This window comes from Dipodomys merriami, unplaced genomic scaffold (genome assembly GCF_024711535.1).
Source record: "Dipodomys merriami isolate MVZ:Mamm:240054 unplaced genomic scaffold, mDipMer1.0.p SCAF_13, whole genome shotgun sequence".
Lineage (NCBI taxonomy): Eukaryota > Metazoa > Chordata > Mammalia > Rodentia > Heteromyidae > Dipodomys > Dipodomys merriami.
Genome location: NW_027202604.1, coordinates 20,835,074 through 20,851,648, shown reverse-complemented (window position 1 = coordinate 20,851,648; position 16,575 = coordinate 20,835,074). Strand labels below are relative to the sequence as shown.

Below are 16,575 nucleotides of genomic sequence, written 5' to 3'. Positions count from 1 at the left end.
TCATTGTGGCTAGGGAGGACCTACTACCCGACAATATAGGTTCCAGGAATAAGTTGATGGATACAGTATAACTCAGGCCTAAGCCCAAAGCAACGCTTCCACCTGAGTCTATAGCCTATTCACTCAGCAAATATTTGTTGATCACCTACTATGTACCATGCCCAATTCTAGGCACTAAGTATATGACAGTGGATAAGACAGAAATTTACTGTCCTTATGATGCAAAGTATATAGGTAGGTAGAAAATAGTAAGAGCAACAGAGGAAAGTTAAGCAAGGTAAGAAAGGTAGACAGTGAGGGGATACAAGTCATAAAAGTCCTCAGTGGACTTCTCTTTGTGTCAAAGACATGCTAGAGGTGAAGATGTGAATCAAACAGATGCCTTAGGGAAAGAACAATGTCAGTATAGTACAGAGACTAGCAAGGGTGAGGTCAATCAGGATCAACAGAACTGCCCCAAGGAGTAGCAAGAAGCCAATGAGTACAAATGTGCACAAAAGGGGGGGGGGAGAGAGAGAGAGAGAGAGAGAGAGAGAGAGAGAGAGAGAGAGAGAGAGAGAGAGAGAGAGAGAGAGAGAGAGAGATAACCTGGGGTGCAGGCCTTTCAGGAGCTAGACTTTTCGTCTAAGTGGAACCATTGTGAGCCAAGGAACAGGATGACCTGACTCATACTAAACCAATAAGTCTTGACTACAGACAGTGAGGGTGGAGGTAGACAGGTCAGATAGGGGGCTACTAAAATAACCCGTGTGAGGGGTATTCATAGAGAGAGTCTAGTGGCAGCACTGGAGGTGGGGACATTGGTCCCCTTTTGGTATAATCCTACAGGTAGAACTGTCAGACTTTCACTAGCATTTGGAGAAATAGAAAAATGAAAATTAGGCCTAAGTTGTGGCATTCCTCATCGAGAGAGATACCTGCAGCATGACTGAGCTGGAGAAGGGATTTAAGGGAAAGAGCAGGAGTTCCCAACTTGGGTATGACACGCTTATACAGAAAGCTATTAGCAACACAGGCCTGGAGTTCAAGGGAGAGGGCTGAGGTACAGGTAGCACGTGCATCCTGCTGACCAAAGCAAATGAAGTTAGGACTCTGACCATTGGATTCAGCAAGGCAGATGCCATTGGAGACAATGACGAGGTCAGTCAACAGCAGCCTGGTTGGAGGGGCTTTAAGAGAGACTAAGAGGAGACCTTTGCTACTCAGACCAGCGCCATGTACATTATTTGCAAGCTTGTTTGACATACTGCATCGGAAGCTGCAGTTCAGCAGTATGCCCAGGGATTCACATGTGAACTGACTTTAAGAGGTCTTAGTACAGATGTGTCCTTTGTTATAAAGAAAAGAACTTTACTTATGGCTTTTTAGTAGTTAATTGGCAGTATGAGTCTCATGGACTTTCCAGCCCAGGCTGGCAGAAAATCACAATCCTCAGATCTCAGCCTCCTAAATAGCTAGGATTGTAGGTGTGAGCTATCACCATCCAGCTGGATAACTTGGTTTGAAATAGGAGGGAAGAAATAGTATGTTTATAGGCAGATGTGTCAGGCAGCCTGCTAGATAATGCTGTCACCAGCCAAACAAAGAAAGAGATAGGAGCCAGGCTCAAAATGTCTCTAAGCAGCCTGGTCCCACTCAGTGGCCAAGTAGTTCTCAGAAACCCCATCATGGAGTCAAATAAATTACTCCTCCCTTCTTCTGGCCCAAGAAAAAAAGCTGCAGAAAATGCTTTCTACGGGCTGAGCATGTCACCGCTCAGCTTAGAAATTACTCTCTCTTTCTCTTCAAGGTTTGGAGGGTGGCAGGGCCTTCTTCAATGCAGTCAAAGAAGGAGACACGGTGATATTCGCAAGTGATGATGAACAAGATCGCATCTTGTGGGTCCAAGCTATGTACCGGGCCACTGGGCAGTCACACAAACCCGTGCCACCGACTCAGGTCCAGAAGCTCAATGCCAAGGGAGGAAATGTGCCTCAGCTGGATGCCCCCATCTCGCAATTTTGTAAGTAAATATGCCATTTCTTAAAGAAACAGTTCTATAGAGTAAACCTTCCACAGTTGAATGAAAAGAAAAAAAACTAGTTGCTGTGATATAGCATTTATAAAAATCATGTTTGTTGAAAGCATGCAGTCCATTCAGGGCAAGAGTTGGGGCGGTGATTTTAAAGTGCAATACTTGACCTTGTCTATCAAGGACTGAAAACAAAAAAAGGAAAGTATCTTTGATGCATATTTTTACCTCTTTATTTTGGTAAGAGTTTGGAATTCAGAACCCAACATGTATTTTTGAGACCTTCAAATATAGTAGGTTGATGTATGTTGTTGCTTCACGTCTTCCTATTAAAAGTGATTTTAAAATGGAATTGATTTGAAATAAACTTAAATCTGCAATTTAGAACCATTTAAAAATAAATGATGACATTATCACATGCAGTGAAGGAAAAAAAAAACCATGATACCTAGATTCCCATTCTGAACTGAAATATCAGATACCCAAAAATGAATGCATCTTCTTACACAGCCTTATCCCAGTTGCCGCTCCTCCTTCTCTTCTTACCTCTGCTTCTGACCAGTTTCTTGCCCCCTGTCCCATGTCTTCTTCCTAGGAAGACTTTTCTCTTCCAGAACTTGATGCACAGGGTAAGGTGAAAGCTTGTCTATGTTTGAAGACATTTATTGAAGCAAAATGAGAACGTAAAGCATGAAACAACACAATTTGTTTCAGTTGCACATGTTTACATTAAAGAAAGACCTTTGCCTTACCCCGTATATCATGTCTCCTTGGAATATTGGTTTTGTTCTGTTTCATTTTGTTTTTGCAATGATTACTGACTTTAGTATGGAACTCACTCACCTTCCCTCACTGGGTACCTGTCTAGAGATGAGATGTCCTAATGAGGAAGACTCACAAAACCCCTGTTCTTGAGACATCTTCCCCTTAGGGCAAGTCAGGATTGCAAAAGAGTCAACCAATAAATCGGATACTCTCAGCTTTTACCAAATACCATGGTGGATGTCATGTCATGATGACTAACTGAGGAAAGAAAACACCAGGCAAACAGAAGTAGCTTCTCTGTGTAATGGTCAACGATTCTGTCCAACAAGAAGAGTTTGTTCTGAAACCTTGTAAAGCCCTTGCCAATCAGGGAACACAGCTCTTTTGGGGGTGACAAACCCACAAGTTCCTATTCAGTGCCTGTAGTTTCTTGAGGAAGATTCCTTAGAAGAAATTTACAAATAACTACATACTTTCAGTAGCTTCCTACGTAGAAAATCACTGAAGTGGGAGTTGGGGAGAAAAGAACAGCCCTCCTACCAGGACTCCTACCCAGGTCCCACTTTCTTCTTGCTCTCTCTTATGTCTTCTGGAACCTGGGTTTATTTGAGAATAAAGAGAGGAGGAGTCATTCATTGAAGGAAACAGCCCTGACAGTTGATTAATTTCTCTTAACAAAAGACAACAGTGTGACCCATTCTTTCCTCTCACCCTGCCTGGTAACCTCCTTGTTAACATCTGGAAATGATGCCACCCATCATACCCACCTGAAAAGGTATTTTCCCAGTGTGAGAAAAATGTCCTAAGTATAATTGCTATCCAAATCAACCTCATAAAACATATACAGCTGGTGATATTTGGAAAATCCCGCTCTTATTTCCAAACAATCTCCAGTTCTTGCATTCAGTGTCTCTGTCCTGTCACTTGCCCAACTTAACAAACTGATTTGGCCATACTTTTTTCTTCCTTGCGTAAGGAAAGATATTTAAGAGTAAAGTTAAATGGAGAAGAGCCTGGAACTGCCAGTGGTATAGCACTTCTTTAAGCCCTGAGTTTAATCCACAGCATTCCCTCCCAACCCCCCCCCTCCTTTTTTTTTTAAAGAAGACCCATGGTGGCAGCTGTTAACTAGAGGGCCGCTCATTGTGGAATTGCAGCAAGGCTCTTGATGGAGATTTCCCTCTGTTGGTAGGACACATTTAGTTAGGAAGCTAAAATGCTAATATAGGCATCAGCAGAAAGATTCAACTGAATACATGCTGCTTGATACCTGCCAAAACCCTGTTTGAAACAGAGAACTTTTATAAAACAGGGCATCCAGAAAAAAATCCTAAAAGGTAAAGAATATCACATCTGCCAGGTGCCAGTGGCTCATACACATAATCCTAGCTACTCAGGAGGCTGAGATCTAAAGATTGCAGTTTGAAGCTAGCCCTGGCAGGAAACTTCAGCTTATTCCTTTATCTCCAATTAACTACTCCCTTCCCCCACTTAAAGCCAGAATTGCATGGAGTTCAAGTGGTACAGTGATAACTTGGAAAAAAAAAAACTCAGGGACAGTCACCCAGGCTCTGAGTTCAAGGTCCTGGACCTTGAAAATGTCACCCCTGAGAATGTAGAAGGTGGGTTTAGAAATGAATGAGATGAGTTAATGCATGTCTATGGGATTTTATCAGGACCGGGGCTGGGGAAGAAGGGGGAGGGAGAGCCATCTTCTCTCCTCTCTCAGGACTCCTTAAACAGCGCTCAGTAATGGAGGTTCTCCAGGGCATTAAGAAAGCCTACCTGCTTCTGTAAGAGCAAGGCTACCACATTGAGCCAGGCTGACTGTTGGCTAGAAGAGGCTCTATTTACATAGACAAAAAAATGTGAACAGCACCCACTGGCTTGGATAGGCCCATTCTCCCCAGTTGTACGTAGTAGTCCTGTAATAAATAGCCATTCTTGTCTTAGACTGAACTCACTGGCGTGGATCTCAGTAGTCCTACCATTCCTTAATTGTCCCTCACAGAGAGCCTCCCCACTGCTTCAAGTTTCATTGCTAACGTAGGCACTTAATAAAGGTTGCACAACCAAAGTACCAGCCAGGGTGGCTTCTGAGTCCATAATTTAAAAACCAGCATAGGAAATCAGAGTTTAACTACCCTCACCTTCTGTTCATGAGCACATACAAGAGAAAGATCAAAAGAGACCAGGAATTTTACATTCCATGGTGTCAGTGCGGAGTTATACATAAAAACATACATATATACATGCATGTATATGCACACACACACACACACACACACACACACACACACACACTACACACAAATGGGTGGGTGTGGTGAGGTGAGGGTAGGTCTTGGGTTTTATTGAACCTGCTTACAGAATGGCAGCCCCTCACTATTTCTTCACAGCTGCTTTTATTTGTTAAAATCAAGTAACACTGTTAAAAAGAAAGCTTTCCATATAGAAAAGCCTGACACTTCCCTAATTTTAGCACTGAAATTCTGTGTCCCAGGAGAACTAGCACTCAAGAAAAAAATGGAAAAAAATCATAACGTCATTCCAAATAGAAAATTGTGGTCCCTCACTTACATTTGGTTGGTTGGTCTTTAGTCATATCACAAAAATTAACTCAATGACAAATTTATTAACTAACAACAACAACAAAAAGTTCTTAAAAGAAAAGAAATAATCAAGTATTGCATTTTAAAAAAGGTTTCCTTGACTTCTACAAGGTAAGGGTCATTGTTAAATACTTAACTGCATGCAGCTCATAAGTCCTGTATTTGAATATTTGTTCAAAGTACTTGCCATACACGGGCTATGATTAAGGACTTTTCAGTAACTTATGATGGTAATTGTTTGGTTAGTATTTACACAGCAAAGGGAAGCCACATAGAAATGTTTTGGGGGAGAGAAAAATAAACACTCCAGTCTTGTCATGTCCCTGTCTGTTCCAGGAAAACTTGAGAATGGAACATTTTATAGCATGGGAAATGGAAGTAATTGTGAGTGCATTGGGGTCTTTCTAAATTCAGTTTTTAACAGATTTTGGTGCAGTTCATATTTTTCTTTTTTCTTTCTTTTTTTTTTTTTTTTTTTACAATTTTCAAAGCTCAATTTCAAACTGAAAAGACATGTCTTAAGAAAGAGTGGAGTGAACTGTTTATAGAATTATAAAAACTGAAGAAAAAATAGATCCTGCTATTCATTAGTTTGTGTGTAACTCTACAAAGATTTGGGGAGGGCTCCATCAACCTTAAAAACTTTTCTGTTCTTTTGTGGTTTCTTTTGTGTGTGTTGGTTTAATTTTTTTCCTTTTTAGTTAAAATTTGAACAAGTTGAAGTTACTACCTAGTTACACTTTAAAAAAAATACTGGTAATTATGTAGTTTCTTATGTGGTTCCTATGTAGTTGAAGGTTGTCACAATTTGGTATGTCAAGTGATGTCTCACTTAGAAAACAGCATATCCCTACCTGTTGTGTTTGGTGGGACAATAACATTCAGTACCTCAATTCTCATGTGGAATGGGGTGGGGAAAAGAGGGTATTTTAATCTTTGACATTTGGCTGATGATTTGATATATTATTTGCAATGAGACATTTTAATGTGTGTTTTCTCTGTCAATAACTGACTACACACTATAGATCCCCAAAGCTGGAAGTTTCTGGGGGCTGTACCATATTTACTTTCACTTAAACAGTTGTCAGCCTTTAGGGGGATTTTGATTACTGTTATTGGTTTGGGGGAGGTTGATTTTTTTTCTGTTGTTGTTGTTTTTGTTTTGTTTTAAGTTTTCTTGTTCAATCTTTGCTCGAACCCAAGAACTTTAGCTGCTAGGTTAGAACTCCTGTCTGCTTTCCTGAGCCTTGTTGCTAGTCTTTATGTTATTCTGGTTTGTTCCTTCTTACCCTGCTAACTTCTAGCTGGACTGAAGGGTAAGTGCTCCCCTATAGCTAGCACAGCTCAGATAATCAGACTAGATTATCTGACACCTGCAATGTGCTTCCCTCCCCCGCCCTCCTCTTAAATCTTCCTCATGTCTAGACTTTGTAGTAAAACTTTTTTTCATGTTAATTTTCTTGACCTTAGGTTTGAAATGTAAGCTTCCATACTGAAACTAGGATGCATGTGATGTGTGCATAATTGCCTCCTCTCCTTGGCTTTCATATTGGCATCAAATGATCCTCTGAGTAAAGCCAACCATGAATATCTCCTAACTTATTTTTCATTCCAAGAGTATTAATGAACATCACAATGAATGGCAAACAGTGCCAATTGTTTCATGGAATTCACAGCTACCTGACTGCTTTAATGCCTGAAAACAGATCATTTTGCACCATGATACAATGTGTTGTTGTTGTTGTTCTTGCTTTGGCTTCAGCATTCCAAAGATTAGAATGGTCAAGGTACCAATGATGTGTCAACCATGAATATACTGACAAACAGAAAAAATACAGTGGGAAACCTAAAATTGTTAAGTGAGCAAGACTTAAAGAAAAAGCAAAATACAATAAAGTAAATGTACTGTTAGAAGAACTAAAGAACTCATTCAATCTGGCTTAAGGGTGTGTTGTCTAGTAAGACCCTTATAGAGGATTAATTTGGCAAGGAGAGCTGCAATACATAGAGCTACAATACCAAAAGAGCAAATCAAGGACATGACATGATTGAGTCCCAGGACCTTATTTTCAAATACTGTGCTTCTACAGTCTCAGAATACTAAGGAGGCTTTTGACCTCTGCTCTCAAATGTCATTCTGCTATGTCCCAAGAACAATGACAACAATAACTTTTTTCCATGTAATTTGTAATAGCATTAATTTTTTAAAATAAACTAAGGAGCCTTAAGAGCTACTTTCAAATCTTCAGTTAAATCTTTCTCTTTACTATTTATTAATATAAGAAAATAGAGAAGTCCTTTATTCATAGAGGAAATAAAAGCTGTCCACCAAAAATGTGTTGAAAGAAGACTTGACATTAGGAACTAGAATATCCAGTCAAGAGAGCAGGCAAATATGTATTTGAGAATCCTGAATGCTAATTTAGAAGAAGTAGGTCATATCATTCCTTCTAACCATTTAATAATAGTTCTTCTAATATTCTTTCTTTTAATTTGCTTTTCCTCCCTTCTTTTTTTTTTCTTTTGCATAAATGTACCCCTGGCTAGCAGACAGACATTTTTTCACCACTCCAAGCAGATACTTAAGTTTTTACTTTTCTTTGAATGTCTGATGAAGCATTTTTCAAAGCTTACCATAGACTGTGAACTTAGTGGGAATTTAGGGTTTGGCTATACTATTTTTTTTTCAAGAATGAAAGGATGGATGAGTAGATGACTGAATGAATTCTGTTCTGAGCGAATTTGCACAGCGCATTGCTATTCTAGTAGATTTTCAAATAGTTGTTTGCCTTAATTCCTTTCTATACTTTTATCTCATGAGATTTTTTTTGCTCTATCTTCTTGTATTGTCAACTTGCAGTTGCTATATTCAGCAATGCTATATCAAATAATTAATGCAATATCAACTTAATTTGCATGGCCCAAAACTGCACTACAAATCACATGACTTTTTAAAAGGATAGAGTTCTATAATCAGGTCCAAAATTTTCCAAATAACATGTTGTGATCTAAATAGAACATATTAAGTAAAGATTCACTGCATTGTTAACTACTTGAGAAACACAATATAATATTTGCTAATGACTTGAGTATTTTCATGTCATATAGTCATTTCCAGCAAGATACTTTATTAGTCAAATATTTTTTAAATATCTTTATTCATAGGGAATACAAAATTAATTAATTGCAAACGTAATAATGATATCAAGGAAAATTATAAATCACTTATTTATTTGGGTTCAGATCAGTGAAGAAAATACCTGTTGCAATTTTTACCAAAAGCAACTGTCCGTCTTACAAAGAATTAGAGAAATCAGTCTTGAAATAAACATCACATTTATCCCCTTGAGTCTATTGCCAAGGTAGTTTTAAATTCTAAGATTTCTGAAAAATGCAGTGTGGCCCCTATAGCTTCCAACAAAGCTATCCTAACCAAGCCATCCATGCTAGGTTGGTTTAACAGAAATACCATATGGGAGTGAAATAATTCTCAGTTAAGTGGTCCATTCTGTGCCTCCGGGAAGCAGGCATGGGAGGGCCAATCTTTTGCTTGCTGTGCAGGGCTCAGGCAGGGCACAGCATCCATCCCCTGGTTACTTGACAATGCCAAGAAAAACTCTTGTAGAAAAATCTGTAAACAGCCAGCTGCCATCAATCATTGTCATTTCTTTATTTCATGTCTTCTGATGAGGCTGACTACTGTCATTGTTCGTTATTGTCCAAACCATACATTCACTCTTACACTGTCAAGCAGATATGACAAGCACACATTTTCCGTATAAGAAAGATACAAAGTCACCTTTTAATTTTCACTTCGGGTTCACAGATGACTTTAGAGTTACAGTAGCTATTCTCTTGCCTTGAGCATCCATCAAGAGTAGCAACAGCCCTAACTCTGCTCCAAGTTTCAATAATAAAACAGCTACCTCTGAGCTTATTATTATAGAAGGGACACATAAGAGGTAAGAGCCTCTTTCAAACAACATAGTCATAATGATGCTCAACAGCACAATTTCATGTTCCCTAACCCATGAAAAAATTTAAAATGTAGCATTATAAAACAGAAAAAGAAGATTTGGTTCTGGCTTTCAATTGTTGAAATAATTAGGAATATTTCAATAAAATTCAAATTTCAAAGCTGCATTACTCATTCAAGCAAAGGACATTTATTTGGTAGTCATTATTGTGAACCTGTTTTCTGAAGCAAAGTCATATAACTGTGGTCACTACTCAGATCATGAAAATTCTCATTTTTCCAGTTGTGGGAGAAGAAAAAAGGAAAAGAATATCAATTATAAAAGGAACACAAAGATCATAGTCAGTTCAATAAAAGCACAAGGGACAGGGTAGTCTATTAGGGTCCATCCACTTGCATTTTAATAAAGTAGATTAAAGGAGAGTATAAGACCTTCAGAATGGTGCTATTGTAAGAACCAGTCTTTTCCCCATATTCCGTAAGTGCCAAGCCAAAAATTCTATAAACTCGAAGGAAAGTGTTGACAAATTTCCTCCTGAAAGTTTACCTGTTCTCCTTAAGCCTGCCAATTCATGAGCTTGCTTCTGTGTGGTGACTAACACCAGGAGTATTAAAGATTCTTTCCTTTGTTAGCTTTACTCCTCGGAGTTTATTTTGAAGCCAATTTCCTATCCTATGCTGCAGAAGACTTGGAACCTGTCATGTACACAACTCCCAGACATGAACAGCAGCATTGTTTGAAAAAGTGTGTTGGGTTATGCCCTAACTACAGAACCTACACAATCATACAGCTCACTTTCAGTATACTTAGAACCCTTAGTGACAAAGCAGGACTTGGTCATTATTTCCTAAAGCCAGATCTGGAAAAGGTCAAGGTTGAAGTTGGTGTGCAAAATGTAGTCAAACCTTGATTTCTTTTCTTGGTAAATGTTCGTGGAAAAGAGCACGAGTAAGTGTTCATGCAAGGCAAGCAAGAATCCAAACATCGCTGGGGTTTTAAACAGCTACTTTCCCTTTGAATTTGATTTTTCTCAGCCCAGTGTTCAAAATTGTTTTCCTTCTCTTGACACATGCCAAATATTGGCAAAGGAAGTGATCCCAGTGTCCTGTATACAGGAATCAACTCTTTCATGTTTTGCCTTGGGCTGTTTTCTCCCGGCTGATGTCAACCTTGGCTCCCCCTCCCCTCTTTTACCCACGAAATCCAATTGTTTGTACAGGGGGGGAAAATGAAGTTACAAAGGGTATTTGTTTTTCGTGCTCAGCACTGTAGGAGAACATTCTGGAACAGTGCAAGAGTGGCTGTATGGTGTTACTTGGGAAGCGCCCACAAATTCTTTTGAAACAGATTTGGAACAGCTGGACCACTGCAGTGTTTTATTTTAAAATAGACAACATATGTAATGCATATGGTCCTAGACATGTATGGAGACACAGGCAGACAATCTGAATGGTATCCAAAGACACCTGCACCTAGAATTCTGTTTCCTTCTTGAAGAGGTTTTTTTTCCCCCCTAAGAGCACATGTTCCCACTTTTGGATTTGCAAGATGCCATCTGAATCCCCATGTGTGTGACTCCTTAATAAAGCCAATGGGAAGTTGCCTGGTGTGGAGGTGTCAGAGTCATTCAGTTAATAAACACCTCTTAAGCCTTGGCTCTTCCAGGAGCTGGCAAAGGAAATAGCAGGTTACACATGCCCTCACTAAGCACCCTACCTGCCAGGGGATTCGTTTGTGTGTGTGCACGGAAGATGCACAGAGAAGTCGGAACTTAATCTAGGAAAAAAAAATTTTAAGCTACAGAAACAGGACATAGGAATTGGTTACTCAGGGTAGAACAGAACCATGAAGCTGAGAGACTAGGAAGGACTCCCAGCTTCTCCAGTGTCTGTGGTTTAAGAAGCAGGGTATATTAGCTGTAAGTACAGAGAGATCTTGGCTGGTCTACCAGCTTCTAACTAATGGGCACTGCTTGTTTACTTTGACTGAATGTTCCCTGAGTGCTACTATATGTCAAGTGCCTTCCAGACATGTCTCAGTAGATCCTAACAGTAGTCTTGAAGTCTGTTTTCAGTTCACAAGCTAGGACAAGGAGGTTCAGAAACATTAAAACCCTGCCTCCCACCAGAGAAATGGCAGCTCTAACCACAAACACACATAAGACATCTGACTTCACTAACCACTATCTAAACCCTTATCAAATAGACTCTTCCCAATGAATTTAGTATTGCAACATTTCATTAAACCAAGAAATGGATAACATTTATTAGGAGAGACAGAGTTTATTTACTTTGGTCAAATCAGTGCATTATCTTAACAACTATATATCAAGTCTCTGCTGTGTTCCAGGTACTGTGCTAATTGCAAGGATATAGCAGAAAACAAAAAGTACCAAACTCGCTGCTTTAAAAACATACTCTTTTCATTGACACCATGAAATAGCATTCCCAGTTTATACTTCCCTCTTTTTCAGAATATAATACACTCAGAGAGATTCCTTTAAATGTCGTGGGAGCCAGCCACCCTTTTAAGTCCTTTTTGAGTTACTGTATAATGAACCTAATTCTGAATAAATGATAAATTTTGTGCAAGCCAAAATCCAAGAGCTGCTCGTTTTATTTGCTGAGATTTCACTGCATTAAGTTCCTTGCTGCACATCAGAGTGTACAGGGATCTTCATGATCATTAAACCAGTCTGTGGTGGCAGAAAGGAAACCAAAAGTTCAGCTCACCCTACACGCAAGGATACTGAGGCTCAGCGAGAGAAACCCTTCAGCCAGCACCTGACAATTATCAACAAACAGAAGGAACCTAGAACCCAGATCTCCCGAGTTCCATCCCAACCTAAGAAGGAAGGAAAAAAGGAAAAGAAAAAGGGGAAAGATGGTTTGTTTTGATAGTTATTGTTGGGAAAGGAAAACAGGTTGATTTTACACATATTTCTGTAAGCCTGCTTTAAACTGTCAATAGAAAAGGCGTATTCTTAGCCAAGAATTAGCACGTGAAGCTGTGTTTATTGAGCCTTTGGGATGAGATGGGAGTGGGGAATGATCTGTCCCTATGTTTCCTTACAGGAACCAAGTTTCCTTTTTAGCTCCATTTCCCATGTGGGCAGCAAGGCAAAACAGGTCATCAGCCAAGTATTCAAGGGGTTCAAACAAATAAACCAAAGAGAAAGACACTTGAAAACTGTGCTCTATTTTTAATAGCTACTAAAGAGCCCTTTGAGCTAAATGACCCAGTGTATGGTCATAATTGAGGAGCAATAAAGCAGCCACAGCAAAACTGACATAAGTAAGACCTCGGCAGCCTCTTACTGAGAAATCTGAGAGCAAGAAGCTACTGCTAGCCAGACTGCCTGATCTGTCCATTTGAATTGGGAGGCAAGGGGTGGATGAAGTTTTTTTTATAAGGACATAACAGGATGAGCAATTCATGTACACAGAGCACTTGGTTTTTGCTGAATTTAGTTAACCAGGTACAGGTAGGATGAAGAGGCAAGGGTAACAGAGAAAGGCCATCTCCATGGTACAAGTTGTTCTTATGCCAGGTGAGACATCACGTGAGAACAATTTTAAAATCCTTACCTTGGGTCCAGGTAGCATTACCCCCACCCAAGAGCAACTACTTTCCTGACCATCCTGAGTCGTCTTCCTAAGCCAAACACTCAATCTCAATCCCTTAAAAGCCGTTCCTGAGGACAAATCCAAAGCATCTACCACAGCCAGGAGATTTCTCACAGATTCCCTAATATCATTTCTGTACACGTGATAACCCTTCCAAACACTCATGTGTTATCATTTTTAATGGAACGATCTGGCTGTTAAAATACGCATTCTTCAACTTGCCTTCTGGAAACTGTTGCTTCTGTGTATCTTGGGCATAAACAACACATCTTGTTCAAACACTGACCACTTGCTGCTTCTCTGAAAAATGACGACCGCAGATTTTCTTTTTAATCTAACAATCGATAGGGAGGTTTAAATCAGCCACGCTCTGCGTTTAAGTTTGCGTGCTACCCTAAAATCAATAAGAGAAGAAATCAACATGTTAAAGTCAAATTGCTACATAACCCAAGCCTACAACTATATCCTCAACAGGGAGAAGGGGAAAAAAAAATCTTCCTGGGATGGAGGCCACGTATGAAAATATTATTCAGACACCCTCCCAAGTCAGAAATCAATTTCCCTGTCGCCCTGATAGCATTGCTGCTTCCTGCCAGGTCCTCTATCACAGTGAAATGTTACATGCTAGGAAATGAGCAGAATCTTGTTCGATTTGATTTTTCCTTGTAGTCTGCAGAACAAGGAATTGAGTTTACAATGAGGTGGACTGAGCTGAATCCTTTCATGCAAAAGACCTTTATTACTACCTTTTTATTTAAGCTTTTTTTTTTTTTTTTTTGGTAGTCGAATTCTCCGTGTTATTTTGCCAGCCAAGGGTAGTATTTTTTCGTTACTCATGTTGAGATTGATTAGTTAGCAGCCCTTGCAAGGTTTTCCCTGCAGCCCTTAACCTCCAAGAAAAAGTGTGGCTACATGGAGATCATTCATTCACAATAAATGGCAGATTATAACCCTAGCAGAGTAAATTTCTGTTCGTCTCATGAGCTTTACTAACCAAGTAAGCACATAAAAAAACAATATCCTCGGCTGTCACACTCAATTCCCATTTAACTTAATCTCCAGGTTTCAATGGAAATTTTTTCTTTTTAATTTTTAATTTTAGAGGGTGGGGACTCAAAATCTTCTGTGAAACCAAATTGGCAATGGGGATTTGGAAAGAGAGGGGACACAAATATTGTCACTCTTGCTGAAAATCAGCGTAACCCTTTTTTTCCCCCAGACAATCCCAATAATTGTAGAGAAATTGCACTAGACATAACCACTGGAATGGCAGAATCTATTATAAACCTACGAAGCTAACTAGGCTATGATAAGCAAAGATCCGATCTGCTTTCAGTATTTGGTGAAATGCAGGCGAAGTTACGGTCTTGTGCTTAGTTTTTCAAGAACAACATGAATGCACTGGAACTGTGATCATTTGATAAACATGTTGATGCCAATATATTTTTGCCTAAATGCAGTAAACTCATGATGCAAGTTGACAATGGGAGGTAAAAAGAATATCTTGGGGATATTGGTGGGGGGGGGGGGGTAAGAGGGAACCAGTTAACATTCATAATGCCTAGTAAATTCCTGTGTAATTTGAAATGTCAGAGAAAATGTGATGTGTTTCTCTAAATTGTGTCTCTCTCTACATGTATAAATGAACAGACGCAGATAGAGCTCAAAAACATGGCATGGATGAATTTATCTCTTCCAACCCCTGTAACTTTGACCACGCTTCCCTCTTTGAGATGGTACAACGCCTGACTTTGGATCACAGACTTAATGATTCCTATTCTTGCCTGGCAAGTATATTCTTTGGTCTACAGCAATTTAAACATTAACATTTTTTTAGTACCCCAAAGACTTCTCTACCTATGTGTCAGAAGCTCAAGTCTCCTTTTTTAACAATCAGAATCCCTTAAACAATCGTGTGTTATTGATTTCCTGCACTGAGCTAGTTTTACTTACCAAAGAAGCAAGACTGAGTTGGAAGAAGTGACATGTTCAGTTCCCCAGCTTCCCCCTCTTAGTTTGCCCCCCTTTCAACTGAAATCTTCCCCTGAGGGTAATGGGCTTGGCACCTGCTTGTGAAGAATTTGTAAAACTTAGAGTTTAAGAGCCCCTTCCTCCCAATCCCAGACCTGGTATTCCCGGCTCATAAAGGAATGTATGCTTTTTGAGTCTCTTTTAAAGATGGGAATGATTTGTAAATAAACTCCAATTACTTTCCATAACCCTAATTGGTTTTTGTTTGTTTGTTTGTTTGTGTGGGTGTCTTTTTGTTTCTTCATAATATTTAGAGCCCTTTTATGCCCTTGGAGGGAATTATTTTTATGATACATTAGACATTTGGAAATCTAGCTATCCAACAAGAGAATCGAAATTTCCTAAAATCCTATTTTAAACATAGATTTTAATTAGTTAAATGCAAGGGACTGCTATTACGTTTTTATTGGATTTTGAAGATACATTTTTAGCTTTGCGCTATCAAATGTAAAAGCCAAAAAGGGAAAAAAAAGACTCCATTTATTTCCTTCGGCAAGCCATAAGTTATTACTTTATTTCTTAAAGGCAAATATTATTTTCCCCCTTTATGGATGGGAAGAATGAGGAAAATGATAAAATAACTTTATAAAGAGAAAATTTTCCTCCTCCAACCCCAAATGGAAATCAATATAATTAACATATTGCTGATATTAATAGATATATAATGAAAACCTTTTTCTTTTCTAAATTACATGTCTATATTCTATCTGTATTCTAAATGATTTTTATTTTAAAGCTATTTATTTTTGATAACCAGAAGCTAACGTATAAAAATAATAGTAGTAAAATAATATTAAAATAGAAACAAGGTTCTGAAGAATAATTTATTAATTTGTGGCAGAAACGATACATTGATTATCTTGGGTTTAGAATTCCTTACTAGAAGACTGCCAAATTGGAAAGAGATATAACACATTGATTTACAATTTTTAAATTAAAAAAAGCTTACCTTGCATTGCAAGGCAAATTTTCTCAATGTGTATTTATGTAATTATAAATTACATTTATGAAAATTGTGAGAATATGCATCTGAACTTAAATCATTCCCTACTATGTATAATTCCTGTTCTCGTGAGGAATTTTTGAGATGTATTTGCAAGACTCTTCACATTATTATTCTTTCAAAAATTAATTTTCTCTTGTTTTGAAATTTATCATGGAAGAGAATTAATAATGCCCTCTAAAAATTAAACCAGAATGAAACATTGAAGCTTATTTCCCATTAGTTATTATAGGCTTAAAGATATGGTAAAAAAAACACAAAATTAATTATAAATAGAGTAAAATATCTTTATTCTCCATTTGTATACCTGTATCTATTAATTGTCATTCCAGAATTTCAGAAAATAACAGAAATTAAAAGGACCTCATCTCAAGCCTCTATATATTCCATTTTCTCATTATTACAATCTTTTTTTTTAAGTTGGTTTTGGAGACCGACCAGCAGGGATACATAAATTTTTCTGTGTCTTCGACTCAGTTCCTAATTGATATTTCTTCAACTCTTTTCAAAGCAGCTATTTTGGCATCTACAAAAGACTTGGTGTCATCTG

The 16,575-nt window shown here is 38.5% G+C and overlaps 1 protein-coding gene across 7 annotated transcripts in view; it reads left to right on the top strand.

Moving 5' to 3' along the window:
• Cadps (calcium dependent secretion activator) overlaps positions 1-16,575 on the top strand; it is a 446,274-nt gene that overhangs the window by 294,510 nt on the left and 135,189 nt on the right. For all 7 annotated transcript variants that reach the window (XM_070018866.1, XM_070018868.1, XM_070018865.1 and 4 more), the window contains exons 11-12: positions 1,790-2,002; positions 14,642-14,778. In XM_070018866.1, coding sequence (XP_069874967.1) covers positions 1,790-2,002; positions 14,642-14,778 — 350 coding nt within the window. The remainder of the gene's footprint in view (positions 1-1,789; positions 2,003-14,641; positions 14,779-16,575) is intronic.